Source organism: Chrysemys picta, chromosome 14 (genome assembly GCF_011386835.1).
Source record: "Chrysemys picta bellii isolate R12L10 chromosome 14, ASM1138683v2, whole genome shotgun sequence".
Taxonomy (NCBI): domain Eukaryota; kingdom Metazoa; phylum Chordata; order Testudines; family Emydidae; genus Chrysemys; species Chrysemys picta.
In genome coordinates, this window is record NC_088804.1 from 16,121,447 (window position 1) to 16,148,967 (window position 27,521).

The following is a 27,521-nucleotide window of genomic DNA, read 5'->3' on the forward strand; positions in this document are numbered from 1 at the left end:
TGAGCAGTATTGTTCTCATTTCTCCCAGATGGATAGGTCAACTTTAATATTTATTGCTCTTGTAGAACATTTGTTTGATGTATTTCCATTAGCTAAGCAATAATAGAAAAGCAGTGGAGAGAAACATAAAACAGCTTCCTTCCTCTTCAGTTGAAATACAGCATACACTAATATGTAAGTATTGCTAGGAATGACATTGATATTTTTTATGTTTGATGACATGATCATATATATATTAAAGATTCTTGTAAAAATAATGGAGAAAGCAAAATCAAGGAAATATAAATTATACATCTGTTGTAGTATAATTTTTCATCACATAATATTTTCCAGGATTCTGTAGTACATCTCATGCATGTCTGTGCTGAAAAGATAACTTCTTTGTTGTATGCTGTTCTCACAAAACAAGGCAAAACCATTGCACTACGGACTGTTACAAGAGCAGAAGCTAATTTTGGTAAAATGCTCATACCAGTTTGGATTTGGAACATGGAACAGAGAGATGTTTAGTTTTTTTTTTCCTCCTTTGTGTCCTGATAATGTTAGAATTATCTTCTTTAATAGAAGACCAACTTTTTCCAAAATGGTGGCACTGCATAAAGATCTACTTACCAATGTATTAACTTTTTATATATTTTTATAGTAGTCTGAGCACCAGGCCTAAGGTGTTTGACACATTATTTATATTGTAGAAGGAGCCTAGCTGTTTGTGAAGCAGGTGTTGTGTTAAGTGCAATGCAAACATCCTAGCCATATGTTTCTATAATTTAAATTAATTTGGTACAGTCATACTGTTAATCTTTAGTGACTTGTTGATTGGCATTTTGCAGACATATTTCTGGAAGGCACCCAATACCATTTTCTGCAGTCTTTCTGGCAGTAGCAGAGAGCAACATTTCCACAAATTGGAATCTTGTACCGCACTGGGAAGTGAGCCAAGATTTAAATTAGACAATAACCTCTGCTCTGTATATAGCTTCTATTCTTCAGCTGTAGGGAGAGTGATTTGTTTAATACAGTCAGCTCTGTAGCATATAATAGACTGATATATGAGTCACTCCTTGGCAATGTGTGTTTCTTAAATTTATATAGATTGAACAACTGGTTGGTAATGTACTTAGTTACAGTTGTGCAAACAATAACTATTAGCAGGGCAAAGCAGGCCTGGAAAAACTGCATGTGGAGAGTGTTTATTATTAAGGATTCTGCAGAACTGTTGAATTTCAGAACAATCCTTCTTTTCAGGTGCAGAGGAAGCTATTTCATAAACATGAGTATTGTATGTTACTTTAGAAAAGCAGCAAGAAAAGTTTTTAGCATAATTTGGTGTTTCTTATGCTTTGTGCATATAAATATTGACATTGGAACATAATGTTCCTCAAAAATTAAATTTAGCATCTATCTGTATTTGTAGCTACATAATTAGGTTGCAGTTCTTTTCGGTTTGCCCTTTTCGTTTTTTCCCCCCTCTTTGCATGTTAAAATATATTACTGACAATTGATATCCATGGATGCAAAGAATTCTTTTCTTTCCAAACAGCAAGAGTCTTTTTTTTTTAAGGGGAGCTCTTTACATCAAGTCAGTTCATGTTTATTTAAAAGCTTAAAATCATTAGACCAAATCTCACTTTTTGTCCAAAACAAAATTGATTTTGCTAACAAAAATGTGTGGGTCTGAGAGAGAATATTCAGAAATATGCAAATATAGCAGAGAGAGAAATCTGTTTTGAGCGGCTGAACAAAGCAATCACATTTTTACCATTGAAAGTTTATTTAGTCTTAATCTGAACATTTCTGAACAAAATTGTCAGCTGCTTTTAGTAAAATACTACCCCTTTTCCTACAAAAAGAAGTCTTTTTAAAGCTGAACTGTTTTTAATACCCTACATTTTCTGCCAGCTCTGCCATTTACAAAATAAAAGTACACTGTAAATATTGAACAATACAGAGATATCTTTCATAACAGTTTATGGTACACTGCACATTCTGGATGGATGCCAAGCAGTAGTTAATAAAAATTACATGCCAGTCAAAATTATTATAGCAAGTATAACCTGTTATAATGCAGTATCTTATCTGAAAGTGTCAACTTGATATAAGCCAGATCTTTTTCTTTAAACTTAAACTCTTACATGTATAATTCTGCTTGTACTAATCCTAATTCCCTCCCATAGGCTCATTGGAAGTGCAGAATAGTGAAGCATAAACTATCTGGCAGTTGTATATATTTTAATCAGTGCTAATGATAATGTTCCATGTATGGTACATGCAATTTATTCCTTAGTCAGGGAAGAGTGCTATGCAAACTAATGGCAAGATATCAAAAGAGCTCATCTGCCATTTAAAGAAATGATGGTCAGATTTTCAGAAGAGTTCAGCATCTGACTTCTTGAAAATCTGGCTGATTATGTTGGTCCCTAACTGGACGCTAAGTTTTTTTTGAAAATATGGTTCTGAGGGGACATCCTGACCCATTGAAGTCAATGGGAGTTTTGCTATTGACTGTCAGTGCGGCCAGGATTTCAACTCAGCTATCCACTACCATGTGGCACAAATGTACTACTGTGTATGACCTTTCCTTGCATGCATTAAAAAATCTCTTCCTCATTGCTGGTGCTTGTTTAACATTCTGAATGTTGACAACAATATTTAGATGACCAACTAAGCTATGTGAAGAAACAGTATTGTAAATCCTTTATGCTTTAGAGCAGCACTGTACAAACGTACTGGGTTTGACCTCCCTTGTAGTTTTGGAGGAATACATGTGTTTCTGATCTCTTGTGAAATTTCATCATTGAGATCCTAATAATAAAAGTAAACTAAAGAGGCTGAACTACTGTGGGCCTAACAAGCTGAGCTCAGAAAATGTCCACGCTGTAGCGCTGAAGAAGACAGAGATTGGTGCAGAGCAGCAACCCGCCTAGAGCCAGTGATGTGACTGAGACTTCAGAGGTAATGGAGAAGGCCAACAAAGCGCCCATCTTACCTGAAGCTAACCTTTGTAGAAGGCAAGTCTGCAGAGGGGAAACATGATAGCTCACACTCAAGGATGCTGAAAGCCTTCCATAGGAAAATAAGATTTTGCCACTCCAAAAAAATCTGTTGTTCAGCTAATCTGTTTCTGAAGCATCCTGTTTAGGCTACCGCTATTTGAAAGGAGTGTAATTGCCATTCACACGTGTGCGCGTGTATATATATACACACACACACACACACACACACACACACACACACACACACACACACACACCCATTTGGTTAAATCATATAATGGGATAGGAATTTCTTCCTGTGATCAAAAGATGATCTGTTTGTACCCTAAGCATGAAAAGTGGTAGCTCTTTTACTTGTTTTGGTATCAAATAGTATAGCTCCAGATGATATTCCCATAATACAGTACTGCTATAAACATGTGAATCAAAGATTATTGCTTAATCCATGTGGGCAAATGGCCTCTTTCCTCCTTCCTCACCACTAGCACTACTTGCAGGTGTTTTATTCAGGCTTTTCTTTATTACTCCTTATTTTCCTGCCCGACCCTTGCACAAAAGGTTGCTTGCAGTTTGATTTTCTATGAGTTTTTTTTCTTCTGAGTCGCTTTGAAACCAACCCTGTAATATTACCATTATCAGATTCCCTTGATGATTCATTTGTCCTAGCAGCCCTTATGAAATTGAGAACTTGTTTCTTCCTCCTCTTTCTCTTAATACTCGCTATTACAGTCACTCTGTACTTAATGCAGAAGAGGGAGGAAAAGATCTCTTATAAAAGCATTTTCATGGAAGGCCAATTTTGATGTTTTAAGAGTGTTGTCTGAAACTTGTTTCACTTTCTGAAATCTCTGCGGGTCTGAGGCAGTGATGCAGGCTTTAGGTTGATGATGCAATATAAAGAAACAGGAGGAAATAATATGAGGTCACGTCTATGTGTTTTAACTTTTTTAACTTCAGACCAGCTCAAAGCCTCGAGTAGAGATTTGGGTGAGTGGAGAGGCTCTGCCCTTGGGAATACTCACTATTATCCAAATCTTGGGCCAAAAATCCCAATAAAAACACTTTATCTTTATGCACATCTATAAGGAAGTGTCCTTTCCCTTAGGATGAAATAGTCAGATATATACTTTGGCCATTGTTTACTAGGGCTTATATTGCTACCTCGATATAACGCGACCCAATATAACACTAATTCGGATATAACGCAGTAAAGCAGCTCCGGAGGGGCGAGGCTGCGCACTCCGGTGGATCGAAGCAAGTTCAATATAACGTGGTTTCACCTATAACGTAGTAAGACTTTTTGGCTTCCGAAGACAGCGTTCTATCGAGGTAGAGGTGTATTAGAAACCAAGTGTAGCAAAAAAGATAATTATATGGATTACCTTGTAAAACTTTAATATTTGAAAACCTCTTCACTGAGCAAGGTTCTCAGCCTGGACTTTACATCTGTCAGCTTCTTTTACAACTACCTCTGTGACTTCTTCCATGTGACCCTCTGTGCATGGTATGACCTCCCTGATCTCATCTGCAAAGCTATGACACTGTCCACATTTAAGACCCTCTTGGAGGCCCACTTCTGCCTTGTTGCCTGTAGCAAATCAGATAGACTTACATATAAATGGATTGCTGAGGCTCCCCTTCCAACACCCTTTGTCTGCTTGTGTGTCTTTTATTAAGCTTATGGGCTCCTTGGAGCATCATTCTTGAATATTTGCAAAGCACCTAGCACGCAGTAGGTGCTATTGTAAACAAATAATGTATAATAATATTGAGAGGGAACGGTTCCCCAATTGAGAGGGATATTATGAGGGGGGTAGAAGAGCCAGGTGAAAAGGTCCCCCATTTCCCTGGAATGATTTTGGGTGGAGGGTTCTAACTTTGGTCGTGTTCTGCTCATCTGTCTTTAGTGTGTTCATTGTAGGGCCAAAATCATAGTGCTGAGAGCTACCGTCGTCATGTTATTAGATGCAGGCTTGTATACAATGAAGTAGAATTAATATGATTTAAAAAGTAAAATAAAATGATTTTTCATTTGATACTGAGCAGTGTTTAATAAAATGGAGACTATGCCATCACAGAAAAAATGAAAGGAACTGTAGTGTCAATGTGACTAAGAAATGAGATATTTAAGATTGCGTTCATGTACTTTATTTAGCCTAAAAAGTGGCTTGACTAATCTTCCATTATGATCATTATAAAATATCTATATGCGCTTCACTCTTTCTCTATCAATTTTACATTTAAAACTTGATATAATTTGTTACTGTGTAGTATAGTTGAATCATAGTCCAGAATGGAATTTACAATTTTTGCTGAAGTGAGTGAAATTCGATATAAGATTCTAAGGAAAGCTACTTATAGACCAATTGCAGAATAATCACATCACTTTAAATTCATGTGAGAAAATGTTATGGTAATCTTGAATGTAGTGGGATAAAACTATTTCTTGGGATTCTAAGACTAAAATGCTGTCATTATGTTAAGAAATACTTATATTCAATACTTAGTTTATATAAAATGCTAAAATAAATGAGACACCTGATTAATGCCTTGATTGTATTAACTTAGTGCCTTGAAGATGAAGGCCAAACCCAAATTCATATGATGAGGATTGATTCCATATTTTATGGTATTGCTTTTGTTTAGGAACTGTCTCTGAGTTACAGCCAGACTAATTAAAAATAAACAGTTGAAAGAAAGTGTATTTAAAGGAAGTGAAGACTAAAGGGTCAATTGATCTACTCTGCTTGTGCTGGCCAATAAAAAGAACTATAGAAAGGGGAGCAGGACCAAGCAGACTTCGAAGCAGAAATCTGGCGACACCACTGTATGATTTCTGTCCTCTTTGGAGAAGACATAGCCTCAGTTGGAGTAGCCTTACAGCCATGAGGCCAAATCCAACTCCTGTTAAACTCTTGTAAAAGGCTGCCATCGACTTCACAGTGATTTGCATTGGGCTTGGCGGCCTCACAAAGGGAAGGGGTAGGCGATCCCGGAGTTAGATCCACAGAGTTATGCTTGGCCTTCGCTGCAGGTCCTTTTGTTCCACAGAATTTGAAAGCCACATTCATTCTGTAGGGCCGCAAGTCCTTCTCCATTGAGTAACCTTGCAGAGGTTGGAGTAATTAATTTCCATTCTCCCGTAGGTGGTTCGGTGGGGAGGGAACAATATGGCTCTATCCTTGCTTGTGCTCTTTAGAGAAGTTACAAGGAAGAATGTAATTTAACCTCCTCCTGCTCCTGGACTTCATCAGGAATGAAATTTTATGTCTCATTTGAGCTATTTCTTGGTAAAAGATTTTAGATAAACCAATATTACTGTTAAATACAGAGAACAAATGAAACCTATTATCTGTTTGGTAAAAACTTTTCCCTGTGGGAATTCAGGCAATCCTAAAGACAGAGAAAAATATATGTAATCAAGATGTTTTGCCATGTGAGCAAAGACCTTCTGTTACTTTGCTGTATGTTCCCTTCTTTTACATACAGTCAGACTGATTCCAACAGGCAGACATGTCCTCATGAGATTCATCATTAAAACAGTTTCCCAACTCACCAGTGAAAAATCTCTGAAAAGTAAAATTAGGCTAAAATTAACAAAGCAGTGAAAACATTAAAAACACAATTCTCAAGTTTTAATATATTTTTTTAAAAATGTATTGTCTCAGTAACAGTGGGTCTGTGTCTGTTTATCTCAGCATTTGGTCTTGAAAGTGTTTTAAGCCTCAGGTGGCAACAGGGTGTGATGACAGTGACTGTAGAACTCCTTGAAATAACATCTGTAGATCTTGTTGAGATAATTTTTACATGAAACATAGAGTGCCTAATTTAGCTAAGTTTAATATTTGTATTAAGCTCTGAAAGAAAAAAAAAGTGATATTAAGTGTGGTGTGGGTGTATATGGAGGTGCAGATATACTCTCACAAAAACATAGTCTCTGATTCTTTATTCCATTACACCAGCTTTACATCTATATAGCTCTTCAGAAGTCAGTGGAGAAAACTGGTGCTAAAAAGTAGAGCGTCAGGCACAGAATACAAACATATTAGATGGTAAATTGGAGCTCTCCGAACACTTGACAACAAATGCAAAACAAAGATTTTATCTCCGACATAATCTTTGTCACCTTTGGAATGAAGTAAATTAATTTAATGACAGTTAAGAAATAAAATTTGATTATAGAAACTAACTTATTAGATTTAATAATTTTATTCACACAGCTGTGTGTGATGAACAGTGCTGCACAAATCAGCATAAGAGGCCCATAATAGCAGTATTACTTCCAGTGCAAGCCAAACAAAACTATCATACTACCGTATATCTCTTTATACAAAGTAACTTATTTCTAGAGTTAGTAATTTTTATAGACTGTACACTTCTTAAAGGAACTGAAAACACTGGTCTACAATTTTTGAGAAGTCGTCTGCTTCAGAGATAAAATGTGCTATTTATTATGTATTTTGATGTGCTGAATTCAAATATGACAATTAAAACAACTGATTGGCTACTGTTTCTAAGATATTTAAGTTTTTCATTTTATGTCTATGTATATTGTGTAGATAGTAGAGTTTTAATCATAAATTGTAAACCTAGGTCTTTTCATGTGTTTATGGTTGCTTTACATGATAATATTTCACCTGTCCTGTTTATGTAACACTTTAAAAATCAGCAAAAGGGTTATATAAATAAAATTTATTATGAAACAAAAGGCAAAAAACTATTAAGTACATAGTTTAGTCCTATTCAGTGTCTACTCGGCGCTTCTTGGCTTGTCTCTTGTATTCATTAAATGGAGCATCTCTTGTCACTGTCCAGCAATAGTCTGCAAGCATTGATGGGCTCCATTTACCCTGATAGCGTTTCTCCATTGTTGCAATGTCCTGGTGAAATCGCTCGCCGTGCTCGTCGCTCACTGCTCCGCAGTTCGGTGGAAAAAAATCTAGATGAGGGTGCAAAAAATGTATCTTTAGTGACATGTTGCAACCAAGGCTTTTGTATGCCTTGAGGAGGTTTTCCACCAACAACCTGTAGTTGTCTGCCTTGTTGTTTCCGAGAAAATTTATTGCCACTAACTGGAAGGCTTTCCATGCCGTCTTTTCCTTGCCACGCAGTGCATGGTCAAATGCATCATCTCGAAGAAGTTCACGAATCTGAGGACCAACAAAGACACCTTCCTTTATCTTAGCTTCACTTAACCTTGGAAATTTTCCACGGAGGTACTTGAAAGCTGCTTGTGTTTTGTCAATGGCCTTGACAAAGTTCTTCATCAGACCCAGCTTGATGTGTAAGGGTGGTAACCAAATCTTCCTTGATTCAACAAGTGGTGGATGCTGAACACTTTTCCTCCCAAACTCCAATGACTGTCGGAGTGGCCAATCTTTCTTGATGTAGTGGGAATCTCTTGCACGACTATCCCATTCGCAGAGAAAACAGCAGTACTTTGTGTATCCAGTCTGCAGACCAAGCAAGAGAGCAACAACCTTCAAATCGCCGCAAAGCTGCCACTGATGTTGATCATAGTTTATGCAGCTCAAAAGTTGTTGCATGTTGTCATAGGTTTCCTTCATATGGACTGCATGACCAACTGGAATTGATGGCAAAACATTGCCATTATGCAGTAAAACAGCTTTAAGACTCGTCTTCGATGAATCAATGAACAGTCTCCACTCATCTGGATCGTGAACGATGTTGAGGGCTGCCATCACACCATTGATGTTGTTGCAGGCTACAAGATCACTTTCCATGAAGAAGAATGGGACAAGATCCTTTTGACGGTCACGGAACATGGAAACCCTAACATCACCTGCCAGGAGATTCCACTGCTGTAGTCTGGAGCCCAACAGCTCTGCCTTACTCTTGGGTAGTTCCAAATCCCTGACAAGGTCATTCAGTTCACCTTGTGTTATGAGGTGTGGTTCAGAGGAGGAGGATGGGAGAAAATGTGGGTCCTGTGACATTGATGGTTCAGGACCAGAAGTTTCATCCTCTTCCTCTTCCTCGTCTGACTCAAGTGCGAATGATTCTGTTGCATCAGGAACCGGCAGTCCTTCTCCGTGGGGTACTGGGCGTATAGCTGATGGAATGTTTGGATAATGCACAGTCCACTTTTTCTTCTTTGACACACCCTTCCCAACTGGAGGCACCATGGAGAAGTAACAATTGCTGGTATGATCTGTTGGCTCTCTCCAAATCATTGGCACAGCAAAAGGCATAGATTTCCTTTTCCTGTTCAACCACTGGCGAAGATTTGTTGCACAAGTGTTGTAGCATATGTGTGGGGCCCACCTGTTGTCCTGATCTCCAATTTTGCATCAAAATAAAGGTGATAGGCTTTCTTAACCATAGTGGTTATACTGCGCTTTTGTGATGCAAAAGTCACTTCACCACAAACATAGCAGAAGTTATCTGCACTGTTCACACAAGTACGAGGCATCTCTGCTCACTTTAGCTAAACAGAAATGTGTCCCTTTTATAAAATCAAACACTGACAAATAAGAGAGCACGACACTGTATGATTTCTAGAGCTGATATAGGGCAATTTGTTCAGCAGAGTGATGTAAGCTTTGTTATGATTGCATCATCCATGACTTCTAGGAATAACATGATGCAATTCATATCATGTATGACGCAATACCAGCTTCAGATTGCATCATTCATTGTTTTGCCTAATAAGCAAGTACTGTCCAAACCCCGTCATAGATTTATTCCCAGATCCAGTCAAAGATGTATTTTAGTCATTTCTGGTTTAAATTGAGATCCCTTCCCTTTATAACTCACTTATCCTCCGCCATTCCCAAGTCAAGGGTCTTATATATTGACCCAATAGCATATCTTGAAAACTAGAGCCAATCAACAATTTTAAGCATCATTTTCGTTCTCAGTGACCCAGAATTAGTAAAGTTTGTCTACATTTATTTCAGAAGCATTTTGGCTGTAGAGCAGTGAAATGGCTATAATTTGAGACCATTAAATATTCCTCATTTTACTGTTCCAAGAGTAGAACAGTCCCATACTTGGCAAAATATCATTAAGTTACTGCTGCTGGCCATGGAATTCGCTGAAGAAGGATTTCATATTAAATGGTTTGGCTGGAATTAGAGAGATTGTCAAGGTGTTTTTTTTATTATTGTTGAAGATTTTACTTGCTGGCTAAAGGCATTTAAAAGTAATTTTAAATATGTTCACTTTAATTGCTTGTTGCAAACTTTTAAATATTTAGATTTGCGAACAGTATGTTTGATAGAGACTGGGAATGTATGAATACAATTTAGTTTACCACTGTCGTCTTCAGGACATTGAAAAAAAGTATTTTGTCTCAATGAGATTTTCTTCCTTTGTTATTTTTAAAAAAATCCAATGTATAAAATCTAGGTTGCAATACTGCAAACACATATGCACATGCTCTACTTTAAAATTTGAGTAGTCCCACTGAAGTCCAGTCAAGCAATTTTTAAAACTATGGTTCTGCATAAGATCTTGATCCTTCAAACACTTATGCATTTGCTTAACATTAATGAACAATTAATGGGACTATTTGTGTGCTTAAAGCTGAGCATGTGCAAATGTGATTGCAGAATTGGGGGCAGGGGTTAGGTAATGCTGTAATTTATTTTAAAAGATTCTACTTGCCTGAATACTGGCATAGTTTCAGCCTAAGTAAGGTATCTGGGTGTAATGGAGTTTTCCCGTTGACTTTAGCATTTCACTCCTGATTTTTGAGCAATGGAGGAGTAATCAAGTTGCTAATACACCTCTATCCCGATATAAAGTGACCCTGATATAACACAAATTCGGATATAACACGGTAAAGCAGCGCTCCGGGGGGGGGGGGGGCGCTGTGCACTCTGGCGGATCAAAGCAAGTTCAATATAACGTGGTTTCACCTATACGCAGTAAGATTTTTTTGGCTCCTGAGGACAGCATTATATTGGGGTAGAGGTGTATATTACCTGAGGGAGCTCTGTATGTGGATGGCTGGTAGTATAAGGATTGGATATTAACTTCTTTTGGCCAGAAAATCTTTAGAGTAGCTTCTGATATGAACTGTCGTCTTTTTACAAGGTTCTCTAAAGTCTTCCTGTGGAAAATTTGTGGGCATATGCAAATAGGAAATGAATGTGCTTGCAGAAGAAAATGTATTATTCTGTATTTTAACATGTATTTTTTAATGATAATATATCTCACAAAGTTAGAATTAAACTATTTTTATTATACTGTGCCTTAGTGGATGCCTGAAGGTAAATGAGCTTTCAAAATATATGTAGAAATGCAGGAAGGATGAACTCACGAAGTATACCATAACCTACTTGTTGACCAATGACCTAGTACTTCATGGAAATACACACAAATGCTCGTTTTTGATGACGTGATTTTTACTAAACCAGAGGGCTGTTAACCATTGCATAATAATTCCAACATCCCTTCCTCACCAGGCCTCATTGTATGTCCTGCCTGACTTCTTCAGACCCCAACTGAACACCAGTTGGTTATTTCTCATCTAACTCTCTTACATCCTAAACGTCCAAGTTTCTCCATGTTGAGCTGCAGTGGCTTGTCTACTGTTACACCCATCACCCATAGCCTTTGTTGTAATTTACAATTTACTTATTTCAGAAGTTTTGCTATCTTGCAAGACAAAGTACTGAGATTTGCAGGGTCTGCAAGCAGCTACAATATCCAGAGTGCCATTTTGGATTCACTCTGAGATGGAATTGACATCCCCTTTGATTTTTCTTGATTATTTTTAAAGGATTTGGGCCAGATTTTGAACTCAGTTGTAACAGTGTAAATCCCAAGTAACTCCACTGAAGACAAAGGATTTACTTTAGATTTACGTCAGTGAACCTGAGAGCCGAATATGCCTCTTCACTTTTAATTGTAAAAATAAAATGAAATAATTTGCAGTATAACCTAAAGCTTCTGAAGCATTTAAATGGTTGTGGAGACTTGCTCTTTCAGGGAAATACATCTAAAGAGCACTATGTTCCTTGATTCATGGGTCCAGGAGCTATATGTCAACTATGCTTAAAGTGAAGGCACTACTTAAAAATAATTAGATGGATAGGTGGTAACTGTTGGTGAATTACTTTGCATTGCAGTTGTGTGAACTGAAGAAGTAAATTGTTTTTCATGATGGGAACAAATAATATTTGGTTTATAATTTTCTGTAGCATTGAATGCAGTTGATTACGATATTGGTGTTTGTAGATACTAGTTGATCAAAACCTCCTCCCATTCTTCACACTTTGTTGTCAGAATGATTTTAATGTATATTGTGGTGTTTGGAGTAATCAGGCTGAAGTAGCATTAGTCCAGCTTCTCATCTTTTAATTACAGACAGTTTATTGTCTATGCTGTCCCACTTTCTGCATGGCTCCCCACCAGCTAGCTAGATTTAGCAATCTCCATTAATTTAATTTGGCATTTCATTCAATCAGACAGGCTGTGAACATGATGATTTAAAAAAAAAAATAACACAATGCTCATTCTTAATTGATGTCCTTATCAGACATTGTATTTACCAGAGCTGTAATTATTGGTCAGGCAGCAAAATCAAATCTGCCCAAATGCAGAGAAGATGTTCTCTAGTGGAATTATGAAGATACAGTACTTAGACCTGCAAAGTAATTTAGTTCTGGTCTGTAATTACATCTTTTGGGATCATTATCTTTCTTTTTATTCATATAGTATAGCCTCTCAGGAATTAATTTGCCAAAAATGATGATAGAGCTGAGATCTTTGCCATAATAATAATTATATATAATATCTACTTCCACAAACATACATCTACTTGCACAAATATATTTTTTCTACATGAAATGAATATATATAATAATGTAATGGCCATATTTAGTAGCTATAATTATATCTACTTGCACAAATATACATATTCTTGTGCAAGTAGATACTTTTGCATCTGAAATGACTATATATAATTTAATTAATGGCCACATTTAAAAAATATGGCTTCTAACTTTATTCTAGAGAGTGCCATTTTATAGGATCAACTAAATGAGAGCACAAATGATAGAATGTGGATGTCTGTCTACCTAAAATGCAGATACAAAGAATATTTGCACACACAAATTAGGTAGTTGTCTGATTTCTACTATTCACACCTTTAGTTTGTTGAGAGTGCTTTGTTAGGGCCCAGTCCTGCACCCACCCATATAATGCTTAGAAACCTACCCATTGAAGTCAATGGGCCTATGAATGAGAGTTTTCAGGAATGAGGCATAAGGGTTTGCGGAATACGGTGTTTAAACACCACAGAGTACCCGTTAAATATTTAGCCCTAAATATTTATTTTGGATATTTATTTACTAATAATTATGAAGGCACTGGTTGTTGCATTAGTTAAATATGAGTTCCATTTTCACCTAAGGGATTCAACATATCTGTTCTGTAAGAGAAGTATGGCCTATCCTCCTCAGACTTGCAGTACTTACTCTTTGAGTACAGAATTACAAACTTTTCTTCTCAAGTGGCATAAATAAGTTTTGTTCCAACTCACAATATGTTCTGTTAGTATGGTACCAGTGGGCCCATTCATTGTCTTGACATATTGTGGTGTGATTTTTTTTTTACTATGGTATGATTTCAGTACATCTTTGCTGCCTATTCTTATTGCAAGATTTTGTTTTTGTTCTTGGTTGGAACAAAAGCTTCTCCTTTTGTTCCTTGTGTTTGCATGGTTAGTCTATACTAACAAGAGGAGTTTGATTGGGAATATATAATAGGTTTGCTTGGTGAGTCATGTTTCACAGTTGAAGGTAAAAGTATTATGATGATAAAAATCTTTGTTTCTGTTCGATAGGTAGCATTTTTAAAGGCACCTAAGTGGTCTAGTGGCCTAAATCCATTGAAAGTCCATTGGACTTAGGCCCTTAAGTCACCTAAAAGCGCTTTGATGCAGACATAGTGGCAAAATGAGGACAGACACATGCGTGGAATTAAGTGGTAGGTCGCAACTTTTATTAAACTTTAACACAGGGAAGGGGCACTACCTGCCCATCACTCTCTCTCCTCTACCAAGCATTTAGTTTGTTCCCATGCCAGGGTTACAGGGATCATTACCAGATAACCCATAACTTGGGATAGACTCTCCTCAGTCTATGCTCCAGGACTCATCTGTCTCTTAGTCCTAATACCCTCCCCCCCCCCCCCCGCTCCCCAGGAGAACAGGGGGTGCAGAAGGATAGGGACCTCAGCAAGTCTAATCTCAGCCTGCGAAGGCCACAAGATCTCACCCTATCCCATGAGCCCAAGGCCTATCACCAAAATCCCAAGTCTTTTATCTTGGAGAACTGTTCATTTTATCCTTTTAACTGCCCTGGAAACTGGCTGCAAATTGCAACGAATAAACAACTCAACCTGAGTACCTGTGTTAGGCACTAAACGTGTTCCTACTTAACCTGCTGTGGCTTGAAGATGTTATGAGGAAGGCAAAAAACTCCTTGTCCTCTGCCAGTTGGCCCCTGGGAGAACAAATTCCTTCCTGACCCCCCAAAGGGTTGAATGTCTATACCTGCAGCATCTGTCAGACTGGATTCCAATTCCTAGTTCGGGGTGACTAGTTTGAGGCCACTGGAACGGAGCTGAAAGAGGCTCCACATGGCCTCCGCTCCATGTTAAATCATGGGAGCTGTGACATGCTGGCCAATCAGCACGCTCCCTCCCTGCTGGCCAATGGGTGCAAGAGACTTCCAGAGTGGAGAAGCGAGTGTCTTCCTCCCTTGCTGGTGGGACTGTTCCCTTTCACTGCTAGTTTCATTGAGACAAGTGGATGGCATTTTGAAAATTTTACCCATTGGTCTATCTTCAAGTTACTTACTGTATTTCTCTATCTGCTTCTTTCTAGTGGGAATACCAGGGATGAGTTCTCTCAAGACTAAATGTTCATTTTTATTCACTAATTTTCAAAACAGATTTATACTAGGGTTTTGGTAGTTAAAAGGATGGTAATGTGTACAGTTATTATTTAAATTATTATTATTTAAGAATTGCTAAGTATTATATGTAAAATCCTGGCCCCATTGAAGTCAGTGGCCATACTATCTTAGTGGGACCAAGATTTCATCCTACGTATCTAAACTCTCCCCATCTCACTCATAGTTAATGTTCTGAAAATCATGGGATATTTTACAGTGAATTATTCTCCACCATATTTTTCATACTTTCAGATTTGAGGCTTATTGGTACAGCTGTGAAAATATGGTCATGTTTTTAGAACAGGGTATTATATAAAGTTGATTATCTACTGTAGCTTATATTTTACTTTCTGGAAATGTGTTTTGCCTCATCACTGCTACAGAAGAATAACACATTCTATAGCCCATATTTATTTTTTGAGATTTTGAGGAGGCTATGTTGGAGAGGAAGCCAGACTCTATGAACCTCTCACCTGTGATGTGTTCCTGACAGTATTGCCTCAGCTCCTCGTTTCATATGAATTCATGAGAATTTCAACTTTCATTAAAAAAAAAAAAAAAAAAAAAGTGTCTAGCCCTCCTGGCTGCAGGGAACAGATTGAAAACCCTAAAGGCAAGTACACCATACAGGTTCAAAAAACAGAACGCAAATAATCAGAATCTAAATTATTGTTGTTATAAAATCTTATGGTTTTTAAGCTAACATCGTGGTGTTTTAGGACCTGATTCATGATTTGTGAGTGTCTGAGGTAGGCAATACTGCAAGTGAAAGGTATAAGAGTTAAAAAGAATATTGCACAATATTTAAAGCCTAACCGTGGTCCTTGGGTTGATTTGATTTTGTCCATTAGGACAAGCATGTAGGGTGGGAAAGAAACTTTAACCTAGTGATACTCAGACCTTAATGGCTCAGAAGCCAACATTACTCAGAAGAGCCACAGTAGTGTAAATTAATTGTTTCACTTACTATATCTTTCTTTCTTTCTTTCTTATTCTCACTAAGTATTATTATTTTATCAACTACAGTAACATAGTAAAAGCATCCTTAATAACTTAGATTGCTTAATAATTAAATCACAGTGTTTTAATAGCATGTGCTGTAAGGAGCTGCAGGAGGTACATTACAGAGCCACTTGCACTCCTGAGCCTCAGTCTGAGTATCACTGCTTTAACCTAATATAGGAAAAATGTTTTTAAAAACTGCAATGTGTAGTGAGATTAGACATTTCAGTTCAAGCTTTGTAATCGAAAGTATGTAATTGAGAAGACCAGCAATGGTGGTCTATGGAATACAGAATGGCAATTACTTGACTGCTTTGGATTGGCACTAATAACAAGCTACAAGAGATTTCTTACCATTCCCCAAAGTGAAAACAAACACCCTCCCACCTACCTAACCTTATGATAGAGTAAAAAGGATGAAATCCTGGCCCCACTGAAGTCCATGGCTATTTCACCCCAAGGACTGTTGTAATTTTAAAGACATAGAACCAAATAATGTCATTAGTTTTAATGCAAAGCTCCCACTCATTTGGATGGGCATTGCTAGGGCCCTACCAAATTCACGGCCATGAAAAATGCATCACAGACCATGAAATCTGGTCTTGTGTGCTTTTACCCTATACTATACAGATTTCCCAGGAGAGATAAGTGTTTCTCAAATTGGGGGTCCTGATCCAAAAGGGAGTTGCAGGGGGGAGGTCGCAAGGTTATTTTAGGGGCGTTGCGGTATTGCCACCCTTACTTCTGTGCTGCCTTCAGAGCTGGGTGGCCAAAGAGTGGCGGCAGCTGACTGAGGGCCCACCTCTGCAGGCAGCAGCGCAGAAGTAAAGGTGGCAATACCATACCAGGCCATCCTTACTTCTGCATTGCTGCTGGTGGTGGCTCTGCCTTCAGAGTTGGGCTCCCGGCCAGCAGCTGCCACTCTCCAGCTGCCCAGCTCTCACAGCAGCGCTGCCGCCAGCAGCAGCACAGAAGTAAGAGTAGCAGTATTGCACCTCTCCCCCCCCCCCCCCCAACATAATAACCTTGCCACCTCCCCACAACTCCTTTTGGGGTCAGGACTCCTACAATTACAACACCGTGAAATTTCAAATTTAAATAGCTGAAATCATGAAATGGATGATTTTTTAAATCCTATGACCGTGAAATTGACCTAAATGGCCTGTGAATTTGGGAGGGCCCTAGGCATTGTACATGCAGAATGAATGAAAGAGATGATTTGTTTGTTCAAAACAGTTTTATCTTGCCTGCTTTTCTTTTTTCAACGCATTGCAGAAAATGAGGGTGCATATACAGTTTCTTTTGCTCCATCAAAATACAGTGTGCATATGTAAAAGTGAGACTGCGTGCAAATCTTAGTCAGTATTGGAACTGGACTTTGTGCAATTCTTGAAATCAAACAAGCATGAGCTAATGGCTGAACACAGGACTGGCAGGCAGTAAAACTTCTTGTTTTCAGTTGGGCCGCAGACTTGCTTTGTGACCTGGGAAAGTCACTTATGGTTCCTCTGTTTCTGTATAACTGGGATACCACTGCATGCTGCTTCAGAGACTTTTATTTATTAATAGTTGTAGAGCGCTTTGGGATTTTCAGGTGAAAGACACCGTACAGTACGAAGTATTACTGACTATTATTACTAAGTAATTTTTAAAACAAAACATAGGCCAACTCAAACAGTAAGGTATCAGGGCTAGATCCAGCAGCTAGATCCACCTTAATGCCCCAGTCAGTGAAGCATCACAAGGGTTGCGCTCATGTGAATTACATTGCAGGATCTAGTCCTCCTTTTGCACCCCTATTCTCAAGTATGTAGACTACTGGTATATGTTAGTCTGGGCAAGTGAGTTCCCAGAAAATAAATGGAGATAAGTGTTGACTCATTTTACACAACACATTTGATTTGTCTACCCATTCTAAATTAAATATTTTACTAAAATAGAATAGAACTCCTTGTTCTATTTAGAATGATTTATAACTGTTCCCAGATGATCATAAAGTGTTTCTAAATTAAAAGCCATTAATTATAGCTTTATATAGATACAAAAGATATGCAAGAAGTGCTTTGTAATTCCAGCTCTGCACTTCAGGTGAGAGCTTTTAAAATTACTTGGACCATTGGAGCCACCTGCTTGACTAACTGCTGAGGGCCCTGTGTTTCAGTACTCATCAGTGCATTGCCGTGTTAACATTGTTACTGATTTTTCTCATTTCTCCAGGGCAAATACTAATTAATGGATACAATTCACAGCTGATTAGCTGTAGTTTCTTCAGTAATTACATTCGCATACTAACTGTTCAGAAGAGGATTTCTAACCCAGTTCTTATTTCACTCTAAGCTTAATTTGTTTTTTGAATTGTTTAGGTCCTTAAGATAATAACCATTTTATTTTCCTGTGTCATTTGTGGTTACTATTAGATAATAAGTAAGTTTAATCTTTAAAATGTTCACTGATAACACATAGTTTGTCTTAAATGGATTTCTAATTCACAGACAAAAATCTACAATTAAATAATGTAGAAGTTGTGATACACACTGACAAAAGCACAGGTACTGCATGGTCTGAGGTTAGTTCCTGAAGTTATATAAAATAGGAGCTGCAATTCTCAATCACAATAGCAAGTTAAAAATGTAGTTGCAACCTTCACTTTGACTTTCCTTGTTTTCTCATTTTGTTCCACATTCTTAATGACACACAGACATAATTTTCAATCTGTGAATTGCTTTTTTTTTCACTTTAAGAGCATAAAGTTGAGGGAAAAAAACAGTTATGGCATTCAGATCTGCTGCAACCTATGTTGTACTTAAGTATATGAAGACGAAGAAAGTACATCATTCTAACCCTTTTTAAAGGTATATAGACAAAACCTGGCCTGTTGTGAGCAGGTCCAATCTCAGGAAAGATATGCTAGTTTTATAGTAGGGTTGAATTTGGCTCTACCCAGTAGATTGTGATAAAATCACTCTCTTGTACATGACTGTATTTAGATATTATTTTAACAAGTGGTGGTTTTTTTTGTTACTGTAGAAAAGAACATCTCCTTTGGAGCCATTATAGTTTTTCATGTAAATCCTTCTTAGTTCTCGGCTCACTGACATGAGAAATCTATCATGTCAGTCTCACTGCTGTGCATGAGTACTAAGTCTGTATGCTAAAAATCCAAAATCTTGTCTGGAAAAAATTCCTGTGAATACGCAATGGCTGACTCTAAAAACTGATCCCCTGAATTTTATATCTACATCATCTTTAGATATATAGTTAGTTGTAGTTATGACACAGTATAAGTATGCCATAAACACCAGTTTTACTTAGACCATGTACTAGATACAGTTTGTGTATCGCTTTGTATTTTGGGGTGGAGATTTTACTCTCTAATTTTGTAAGTTGCAGTTGATCTCTTACCTTCCCTTCTCCCCATAGTTCCTCCCGTTCTGTCTTCTACCCTATTTCTAAACTCTGTTATCTACAAGGGCATGATCCACCGGCCAGTGAAGTCAATGGAAAGACATTCATTTTACTACAGTGGGCTTTGGATCAGTTCCCTTTACCCATCTTCCTTTTCTTCTCTCCTCCCAATGCTGCTGCAGTTGTCCCATATTTGAGTTTGGGGAAAGGTTCTTGTGAAAGTCTTTCAGGGAAATTAGCCCTATCAAGAAAAGACCCAGTTTTCTCCCCCCCCCCCCCAATCCCATTCTCTGATGCTGCAGGTATGAGGGGCAAGGTCTGAAACCTCTTCATCGCCAAGACCTCCAGGCAGTAAGTTGGATAAAGTACTGAGTGAAGGTGGAGGACATACCTTTTCATTATGGATTCATCACGCTCTGGCAGCATTATAGGATTTTATCATTTCGAGCAGACAATTGTGGGGGTGGCTGTGAAAGTGAATATTTCTCCATCCTCAGACACTCATTGTAGAGCCCCGTAGTATCAAAAATGTCTATTTTAAAAAAAATCATTTCAAATAAAATGCACGCAAGACTTTGTAAGACAAGGAAAAGATCCAAGGAAAGATTTATATTTGAGTTATAAAACTCAGAAAATAGGAGGCCAGGATAGAAATGCTGATGCAACCTTAACTCTCATGGTGTGAGAAGGCAATTTTATGGACAGTGTATAAAAAATTAACGTGTTCAGAGATCTCAGCAATCCCTTTTTCTCACTCTTGCCCACAGTGCTATGTTAGGTATTAAATACTAGTTTGCAACAACACTAATGAACATAGATAACATCTATGTTATCTTTTTTGCTACCCTTTATTATATTTTTTCACTATGCCTCATAGTAAATAGAACCTTAGAAACACAAAGGAGGGTTGAAACTCAATAGCTTAGTGTTTCAGCTGACAACACAAACACACCAATGGTATTTGTTCTTGAAAAGCAAAGCTTATGAAATGCTCTTGTGTGTGTGTTGAGAATACATATAAAGATAGTTACCAGTCTACCTATTTTCCTACAAACATCTGACTGCTGCCATTTAAGAGAGCAGTGCATGTAAATCACCAGTTAGCCAAATACTGGTAATCTCCTCTTTTCCATACTAGTCTCTAAAAAGAATAAATATTTCTCAAATACAGTCAACTGATAATCATGATTCAGACTTTGAAGGAAGGAAATTTGGGGGAGAAAATCTCCATGAGGATACCTGTTGATTGTTCACATGTGTGGGAGGAAGTGGCCCTCAATGGAATGGGGCACTGACTGACCACAAACCTGGCAGATCCCCCCGCACAATTCCCCTATCCCTGCCCTCCATTGGCTCCCTGGCAGTGTGACTCCATTGGAATGAGAACTGAGCAAAATATTTCAAATTTTTGAATGGGTGGGAGGAGACGAGGGAGAAGTGTTTAAAAAAAAATCTTGCAGACTTCCTTCATCCTCCCTCCCTCTCTTTCCTTTTTAAAATCAGCTCTAATTGAAATCCTGCTACTGGGGACTCCCCAGGCATTGGTTCCCCTCAGGACCTCCTGGGTGATGGGTGGGCCTTTGCAGAAACATAATAGAGCCTGGGGATGAATTATCTATTTCTGAGAATGGACCCATGAAATGCTTGGTTGATAGAGGTGATTGTGCTGCAGAGTCAGTTGACCCTGCGTTCTGCATGAGAAGGGGCAGATTCCATGCACAGAGTGGACCCTTCCTATGCACAATTGGGGGACACAAATGATCCATACTAATTCAATCAGCAGTATAATAATCAGAATCATCCAGCTTGGTTGTGACTATAGCAGCTCCAAAAGAGCATGTGCAGATTTACATCTTCTCTTTTTTTCCGAAGCCGTTCTTTTCTGGGTAGTTGATGGGATAAAGAATATATTTTGACTGTATAGTCATAAAGGTTTATCATGGCATATATTAAAAGCCAAATATCTATTTTTCTTTCAGTTTGGAAACAATAACAACTACATGAACATGACGGAGGCAAATAATGCATTTCTTACTGCAAATGAGGTAGATGTTTTTCTTTTTATCTGTGTTCATATTCGGCTGTTTGCTTTGATAATTTAACAGACTTTCAACAGATGAAGAGTGAAGTGCTGAATTTGTATGTGTTTTATGGAGCACAAAATAAAGACTTTAATGAGAAAGAAAATAACCTGACAGCTCTCCATTACTACTCAATTTAGCTGTCCATAAGGCTGTTACTTACATAGCATGTCAATAGAAACAAATCTGCTTTATGTATGAAAAAAATTATAAACAGAAGGAAACAAATAAAAGGCACAGTAGGTGTAGATTTTGAAAGCAAGCCTAGTAGAAGTCATTAGTAGCAAATATGCTAATTTCACTCATAGATACAAACATTTTAATTTGGGTTCTTAACATTCACATAAGTTAGAAAACAAAACAACTTAGTTGGCTGCAATGTTTGTGTTGGGGGAAGGAGGAACAGACTTTCAGCCAAGTTTTACACATGGGCTTGGGAACAAGCCTTGGGTCTGAACTGATGTAGGCTGACAGGTCATTGAGGTGATACATTTGGCTGCTAGCTTTTAGGAGTGGGGCTAGTAAAGGGCGGTGTGCACCAACCACAGTGTTCCCGTAGTTGTTTTTAGACCACGATCTACTGCCAGCTAGTTGTTTAGACTATCATTGCAGTAGTATTGACATCAGCTCCAGATGGAGCTGCCTTTTGGGCATACCTGGAAAATAACAGCTATTGTTCCAATGAGGGTGGAATGATAAAAAGGGCAAGATGTATTGCCTAAAAAGTATGTGCATACGTGTGTAATATATGAATATGGAGAGAGAGGCAGAAACTGGTAGTAAGTAATATTTAATATGTACATAAGGTGTATATCATAAATCTCCCAAAGGTGAGGAAAGGTTAGAAAAATGAGCAGCCTTGACCTTATTCATTGAAAGTGACAATTCTGTCATGACTGTGCTCGTTATAGTAAAACAGAAAGTGATATGGAATTAAGTGGCAAAGAAGGTGTTACAATAAAGATGAAGGTTCAAATTAAGAGTATTATTTTATGAATCATTTTTACAATGGCCACCATCTCTTTTTATCCAACAAGACTGCTTAGATAAGGGAATATTGTTTGGCACTGGCTCCAGTGTTGTTTGTGATAATGAACACAAACCCCATCTGTAATGACAACATGATGTTTCATTCTGTAGAATTTCTTTCCTACATTTGAATCAAACATTGATGAAAGCTCTGCTGCCAGCAGCTGTTCAGAGACAATTTAATTCCAGCTGTGATAATTCACCGTGTCAGACATTGGCTGTTATATGTTGATACAACAGTTCTCCAGATTTGCATTTTTATCAAAAGGAACAAATGTTTTGAACATTTCAGTACAGATGGCATTTAACCATGCACACACTTTTTAAAAAAAATGTAAGAAATAAATATTTGAAAAGTTAATAACTTAAAAAATACAATTGGTAAGATAACCCCCAGAAATATTATACTATCTTGGTTATAACAGCACCTTTCTGCAATATCAAATCACATACCTCTTTTTACAATCTGAATAGCCCAATGATTTGGATTAAGACTACATCACTAGAATACTTTTTTTTTTCTTTTAGATTACATCTCTTTTATCCTCATTCTTGGATCATTTAGAGATATTTTTAATGTATACTTATTTCAAGCAATTATATTGTGAAAATTAGTTTTATGTTAAGTACTCATCAGTTTACTCATGATTGTCTCTCTGCTTGTCGTAAATTATAAAAAATGTTGCATTATTATATGGTTGCATTATATATTTATACAGTTGTAATGGATTTATCCCTTTAGATGAGGAAACAAAATCCCATTCTCATAATTACTACGACCTCATAAATATGACACTTAAAACAGAGTTTCAGCGCTAGTCTAATAATACTGATTTCACTGCTTGGAGAAAGAATAAGAATATGATTGTGATAATATTTGCATTATAGTGTGAGCCTAACTTGGCAATTACTGCATTTGGTGTGTGTTTTGTTATTCAGTTTTTACATTTAAATGAGCGCAGCTTATTCATTAGGATTTTGCATATGGACACCGCCGTGCTAGAAAAGCATTTTATTCCCGTAAATAATGCCCTACAGAGAGAACAGTGTAAGCACTAGAACACTTTCACGTTTAGAATCCACACATTTGCTTTGTTTTCCGTCTCTGTGTCATGATGATTACCATGACCCATTTTTAAAGCACCTTAAATATTTATTGAAATAATATTTCAAGTGTTAATTACAGTGGTAATGAAAACAGCCAAATGCCACATATCAAGAATGAGTGTTTATCCGTATTGTTAATGTGATATGTTAGATTTCATTAAGCAGTAATGGGGTAGCAAATGAGTCACAAATTACAGTTGCATCTGTTACTAGACCACATTAGTGCCAAAATAACTGCAAATGCAGCCATAGGGTTATGTTCATTAGCCAACCACTTCTCATGGCCAATCCATCCTTTGTGTTTGTGAACTCAGAGCTCCACAGTAAGAAAATGTGCGCCTTTTGTAACATGGCAATGAAAGTCAAATGTCTCCCTAATGGAGGACCAGCTTTCAAATCTGGAATTAAGTTGCGATATTCTGCATCAAGCGAGACTGCTAGAGTCTCAGCAGACTCTCTCACTATGCTCCTGCAGACTGTAGCAGTCTGGGACCTCATCATTTCTGGTGAGAGACCAATGATGACAGCTGACAGGTTCTGTATGCAAGCAAAGGTTTTACTTGTGTTTCAGTTTCCATCTTCTCTCAAGCGGTTATTAATTTATATCATCATTAACAGTTTGAAGGATGACAATTTACAGCAGTTAATGAGATCTTTCACTGAACATATCATTTTAAAATTAACTGGAATTAAGACACTCTTTCAAACAATGTAAATAATACATGAAACAATTTTTGCCCCTCTCAACTAGAATTTTGAACTAATACAAACAAATAAATCCCAGAGCAGTGTTGCGTGTTCAAAATAAAACAAAGTGCCTATTTTAGGATTGCCAGCTGCCCAGTTTGATTGAGATAGTCCTGATTTGGGTACATGTGAAATGGCCTAATTTCAAGTATTAGATTTTTATTATTAAGCAGCAGTGGACCTGAAGTAATATACAGAAATTCATTTAGCTCACAAGAAAGAAATCTGAATAAGCATAGGTTGTTTTTTTTTTTTTTCAAATAAGTCAGCAATGTAGAGGCCAGATCCAGACTGTAGGTGAGTAAAGATTATCTTAGACACATATAAACCCTGAAGATAACTAGCAATAAATGTTCTGCTCCAGGCATCCTAACAGGTGTTTACTTAATAAAAAAAAAACCACTGTTCAACATGCTGGCTTGCTTCAAAAAACACTGGAAGCTGCTATAATCACCATTGCTATTGTATAAATGTCTGTACTCCAAATAATAACCCTTCTGTAAAGGGGTCCATTATACTTCATGGGTGGAGTAGAAAAGAAATCGAAAACTGAATTATAATATTTCATGTTTGTTAGTTGTAAAAAGGAAACAAAAGATGTGCCGTGTTCAGTACTGGATTAATGGAGTGTATGTGCTACAAAATTGTCAGTATTTTATGAAGCATAAGAATAATGTAAGCCACTGATGCTATTTCAAAAACATATAAATAAAGTGGCAATTTGTTATACGGCCAAATCCAGTGTGGCTGATGTTCAGTCTAACAACAAAGACAGATGTTGCTAATTAAGTACACATTAAAAAACGGTTAATACTGATACTCCATTAAAACCATATGATAATGAGACTTAAATCTTTAATCAGAATTATCCACAAAGCCCTATGTATATGAAACTTATAAAATTTGTTATTTTCAGAGAGCTAAATAATCCAGAATTCCTTTGGTTTGCAAATCCAAAAATGGATATTTAGAATGGTGCACTCTAATATGGTTGCTTTTTCTTTTCTTTTAGCAGACATTCCATACTCCAAGCCTTGGAGATGAAGAGTTTGAGATCCCACCAATTACGCCCCCTCCTGAGTCAGACCCCACGCTAGGAATGGCAGATATACTGTTGCCCTTTCAGGGTCTAGGCGACCAGCTGCCTGGACAAGGAAATGAATTTACACCCCAGTTTCCTCCACAGAGCTTGGATCTTCCTTCTATTACAATATCACGAAATCTTGTGGAGCAAGATGGTGTAATCCACAGCAATGGATTGCATATGGTAGGCATGGTCCTTTGTATCTTTCAGTGAATTAATAGCACCTGTCAAAACATAGAAATGCAGATTTTTGTGACATGTAAAAATACCTATTTTCATTGATCTCTCAAAATATCAGTCTGAGGTAGTAGAACAGTAGTCACCCTTAAACATTTGCCAGTATTAAATAGATAATATTACCTGCGTATCTGCAGCACTTTACATATGATAGGAAATACTACAATTAATGGAATAGCATTATTTGCTTCACTATGGCAACTGGAAAATGTTTAAGGGTAACTATTCAGGAATGTGGGCTTTGTTATTAATAAACCATGTATTGTTGAGCTGCGTATGAATGGATTTCTCTATCTTACAATAAAGGAACCAGCCTGGTAATAGTGTTAACATAAGAATTTGCAATCTGGGACTGGATTTAGAAACCCATGTCCATAGGCCAGACTTGACCACTGAATGCACTCAGGACTGCTGAGGAAGTTCATGAGAACTATATCCGCACTTTTGAGGGCAGAATTTGTCCTATAGAATTGATGGAACTGGCTCTTCCCCTGTAAAAATTCCTCCTGTGTTAGGCCAGTAAGTTCTAAGGGAATTATTTGGATTAATATAATGTTTTGGGTGGAAGGTAAGGAACTGCCTTGACAGTACCAGGGAATGGTTTGCTAGCATAATACAGAGAATGTTTCTTCATTTCCTTTCCCTTTTGAACCAACCTATCGACAGTAAAGGAAATATTTGACTATACTATGTATGTATATTCCATGGAGTTATTCTAAGGACCCTGCATTTAATCTTTTTAAATTAATAACCTGAGTTTATTTTCAGTATTTTGATTAGGCTTGGAAATACAGAATAAGATTGTCCTTTGAGGATCCGCAAACACAGGGGCGCTCTACTTGTGCATGCCCCTGGGAGTGGTGATAGGCTGAGGCCAGGCATCATCTACCCCTGAGCCTCTGGAAAGCCTGGGGTGGGGTGGGGATGGGGTGCGAGGTAGAGATCTGACTGTGGGGAAAGGTTTGGCTAGCGTGATAGGTACACCATTAACCCCAACAATCAGAATCCACTAAAAAATTAGTAAAGCCTTAAGGTATATTAACTTTTTTACAGAGCCTTTTCATGCTGTAAAACTCCCACTTTAGTGGGAAGTCTCTTGGGACAGCAGTGGGTTGAGGAGTCTCTGGCCCGGATGACTCTGACCATATGGCTGGGAAAGTTGTAGGGGGAACTTTCAGAAGACACAGTTCCTCAAACAGACTGCCATGGTGCCTAGTAGATCTGTATGTAGCTTGCAGGGTCCATGTATTTTATTGCCCACACTGTTTGCTCATTCCAGTGTACAGGGATTCAAATCTCATTTCTTGATCTGGTGGGGAACTCTACAAAAGGGAACCTTGTAGTTTTTTCTCCTACAGGTCCCATTTTTTGAGTGGTTTTGGGGTTAGGCTATCAGATCCACAATTATTTCCAATCTCAGTGGTAAATTTACTGTACTTAACAATTTAATTCAAACTGTAGCCATGGAGTTTAGTTTCTGTATTTCATAATAAAGAATGGCTATATATACAGCTAGACAGATATGTTATACAACTAATAGTTATTTAGTCAGATTAGCAGTTTTCTAGGAGCTTCTGCTTAGTGTGGTGAAATTAAAATACAAGTTTACTGGTGGTCTAGAAGAAAGCAAGTCATATTGTCAGTTTACAGTTTTATATAAATTGTCTTATTTTTTTAAATTAAACGCTCCAGATAAGGTAAAAGCATGGAAAGATTGGATTTCCAGAGATTCAATAATTTAAAAAATTACAAATACATGTGCAGCAAATGTTTCTTTGGATTTCTCCATTCTAGCTGAAAGCCCATTACAGCTTGCTGGCTTCATTGCAAACTTGAATGTTCCCATTAAGGTCATGATAAATAGCTAATGCTAAAAATAAATAAATAAAAGCATCTCACTGCTGAG

The 27,521-nt window shown here is 37.6% G+C and overlaps 1 protein-coding gene across 2 annotated transcripts in view; it reads left to right on the forward strand.

Annotated features, from left to right (window-relative positions):
- TOX3 (TOX high mobility group box family member 3) overlaps window positions 1–27,521 on the forward strand; it is a 91,429-nt gene that overhangs the window by 39,998 nt on the left and 23,910 nt on the right. The window contains exons 2-3 of one of the 2 annotated variants that reach the window (XM_005289800.5): window positions 21,310–21,375; window positions 25,307–25,561. In XM_005289800.5, coding sequence (XP_005289857.2) covers window positions 21,310–21,375; window positions 25,307–25,561 — 321 coding nt within the window. The remainder of the gene's footprint in view (window positions 1–21,309; window positions 21,376–25,306; window positions 25,562–27,521) is intronic. The other variant, XM_005289801.5, reaches the window with a different exon arrangement.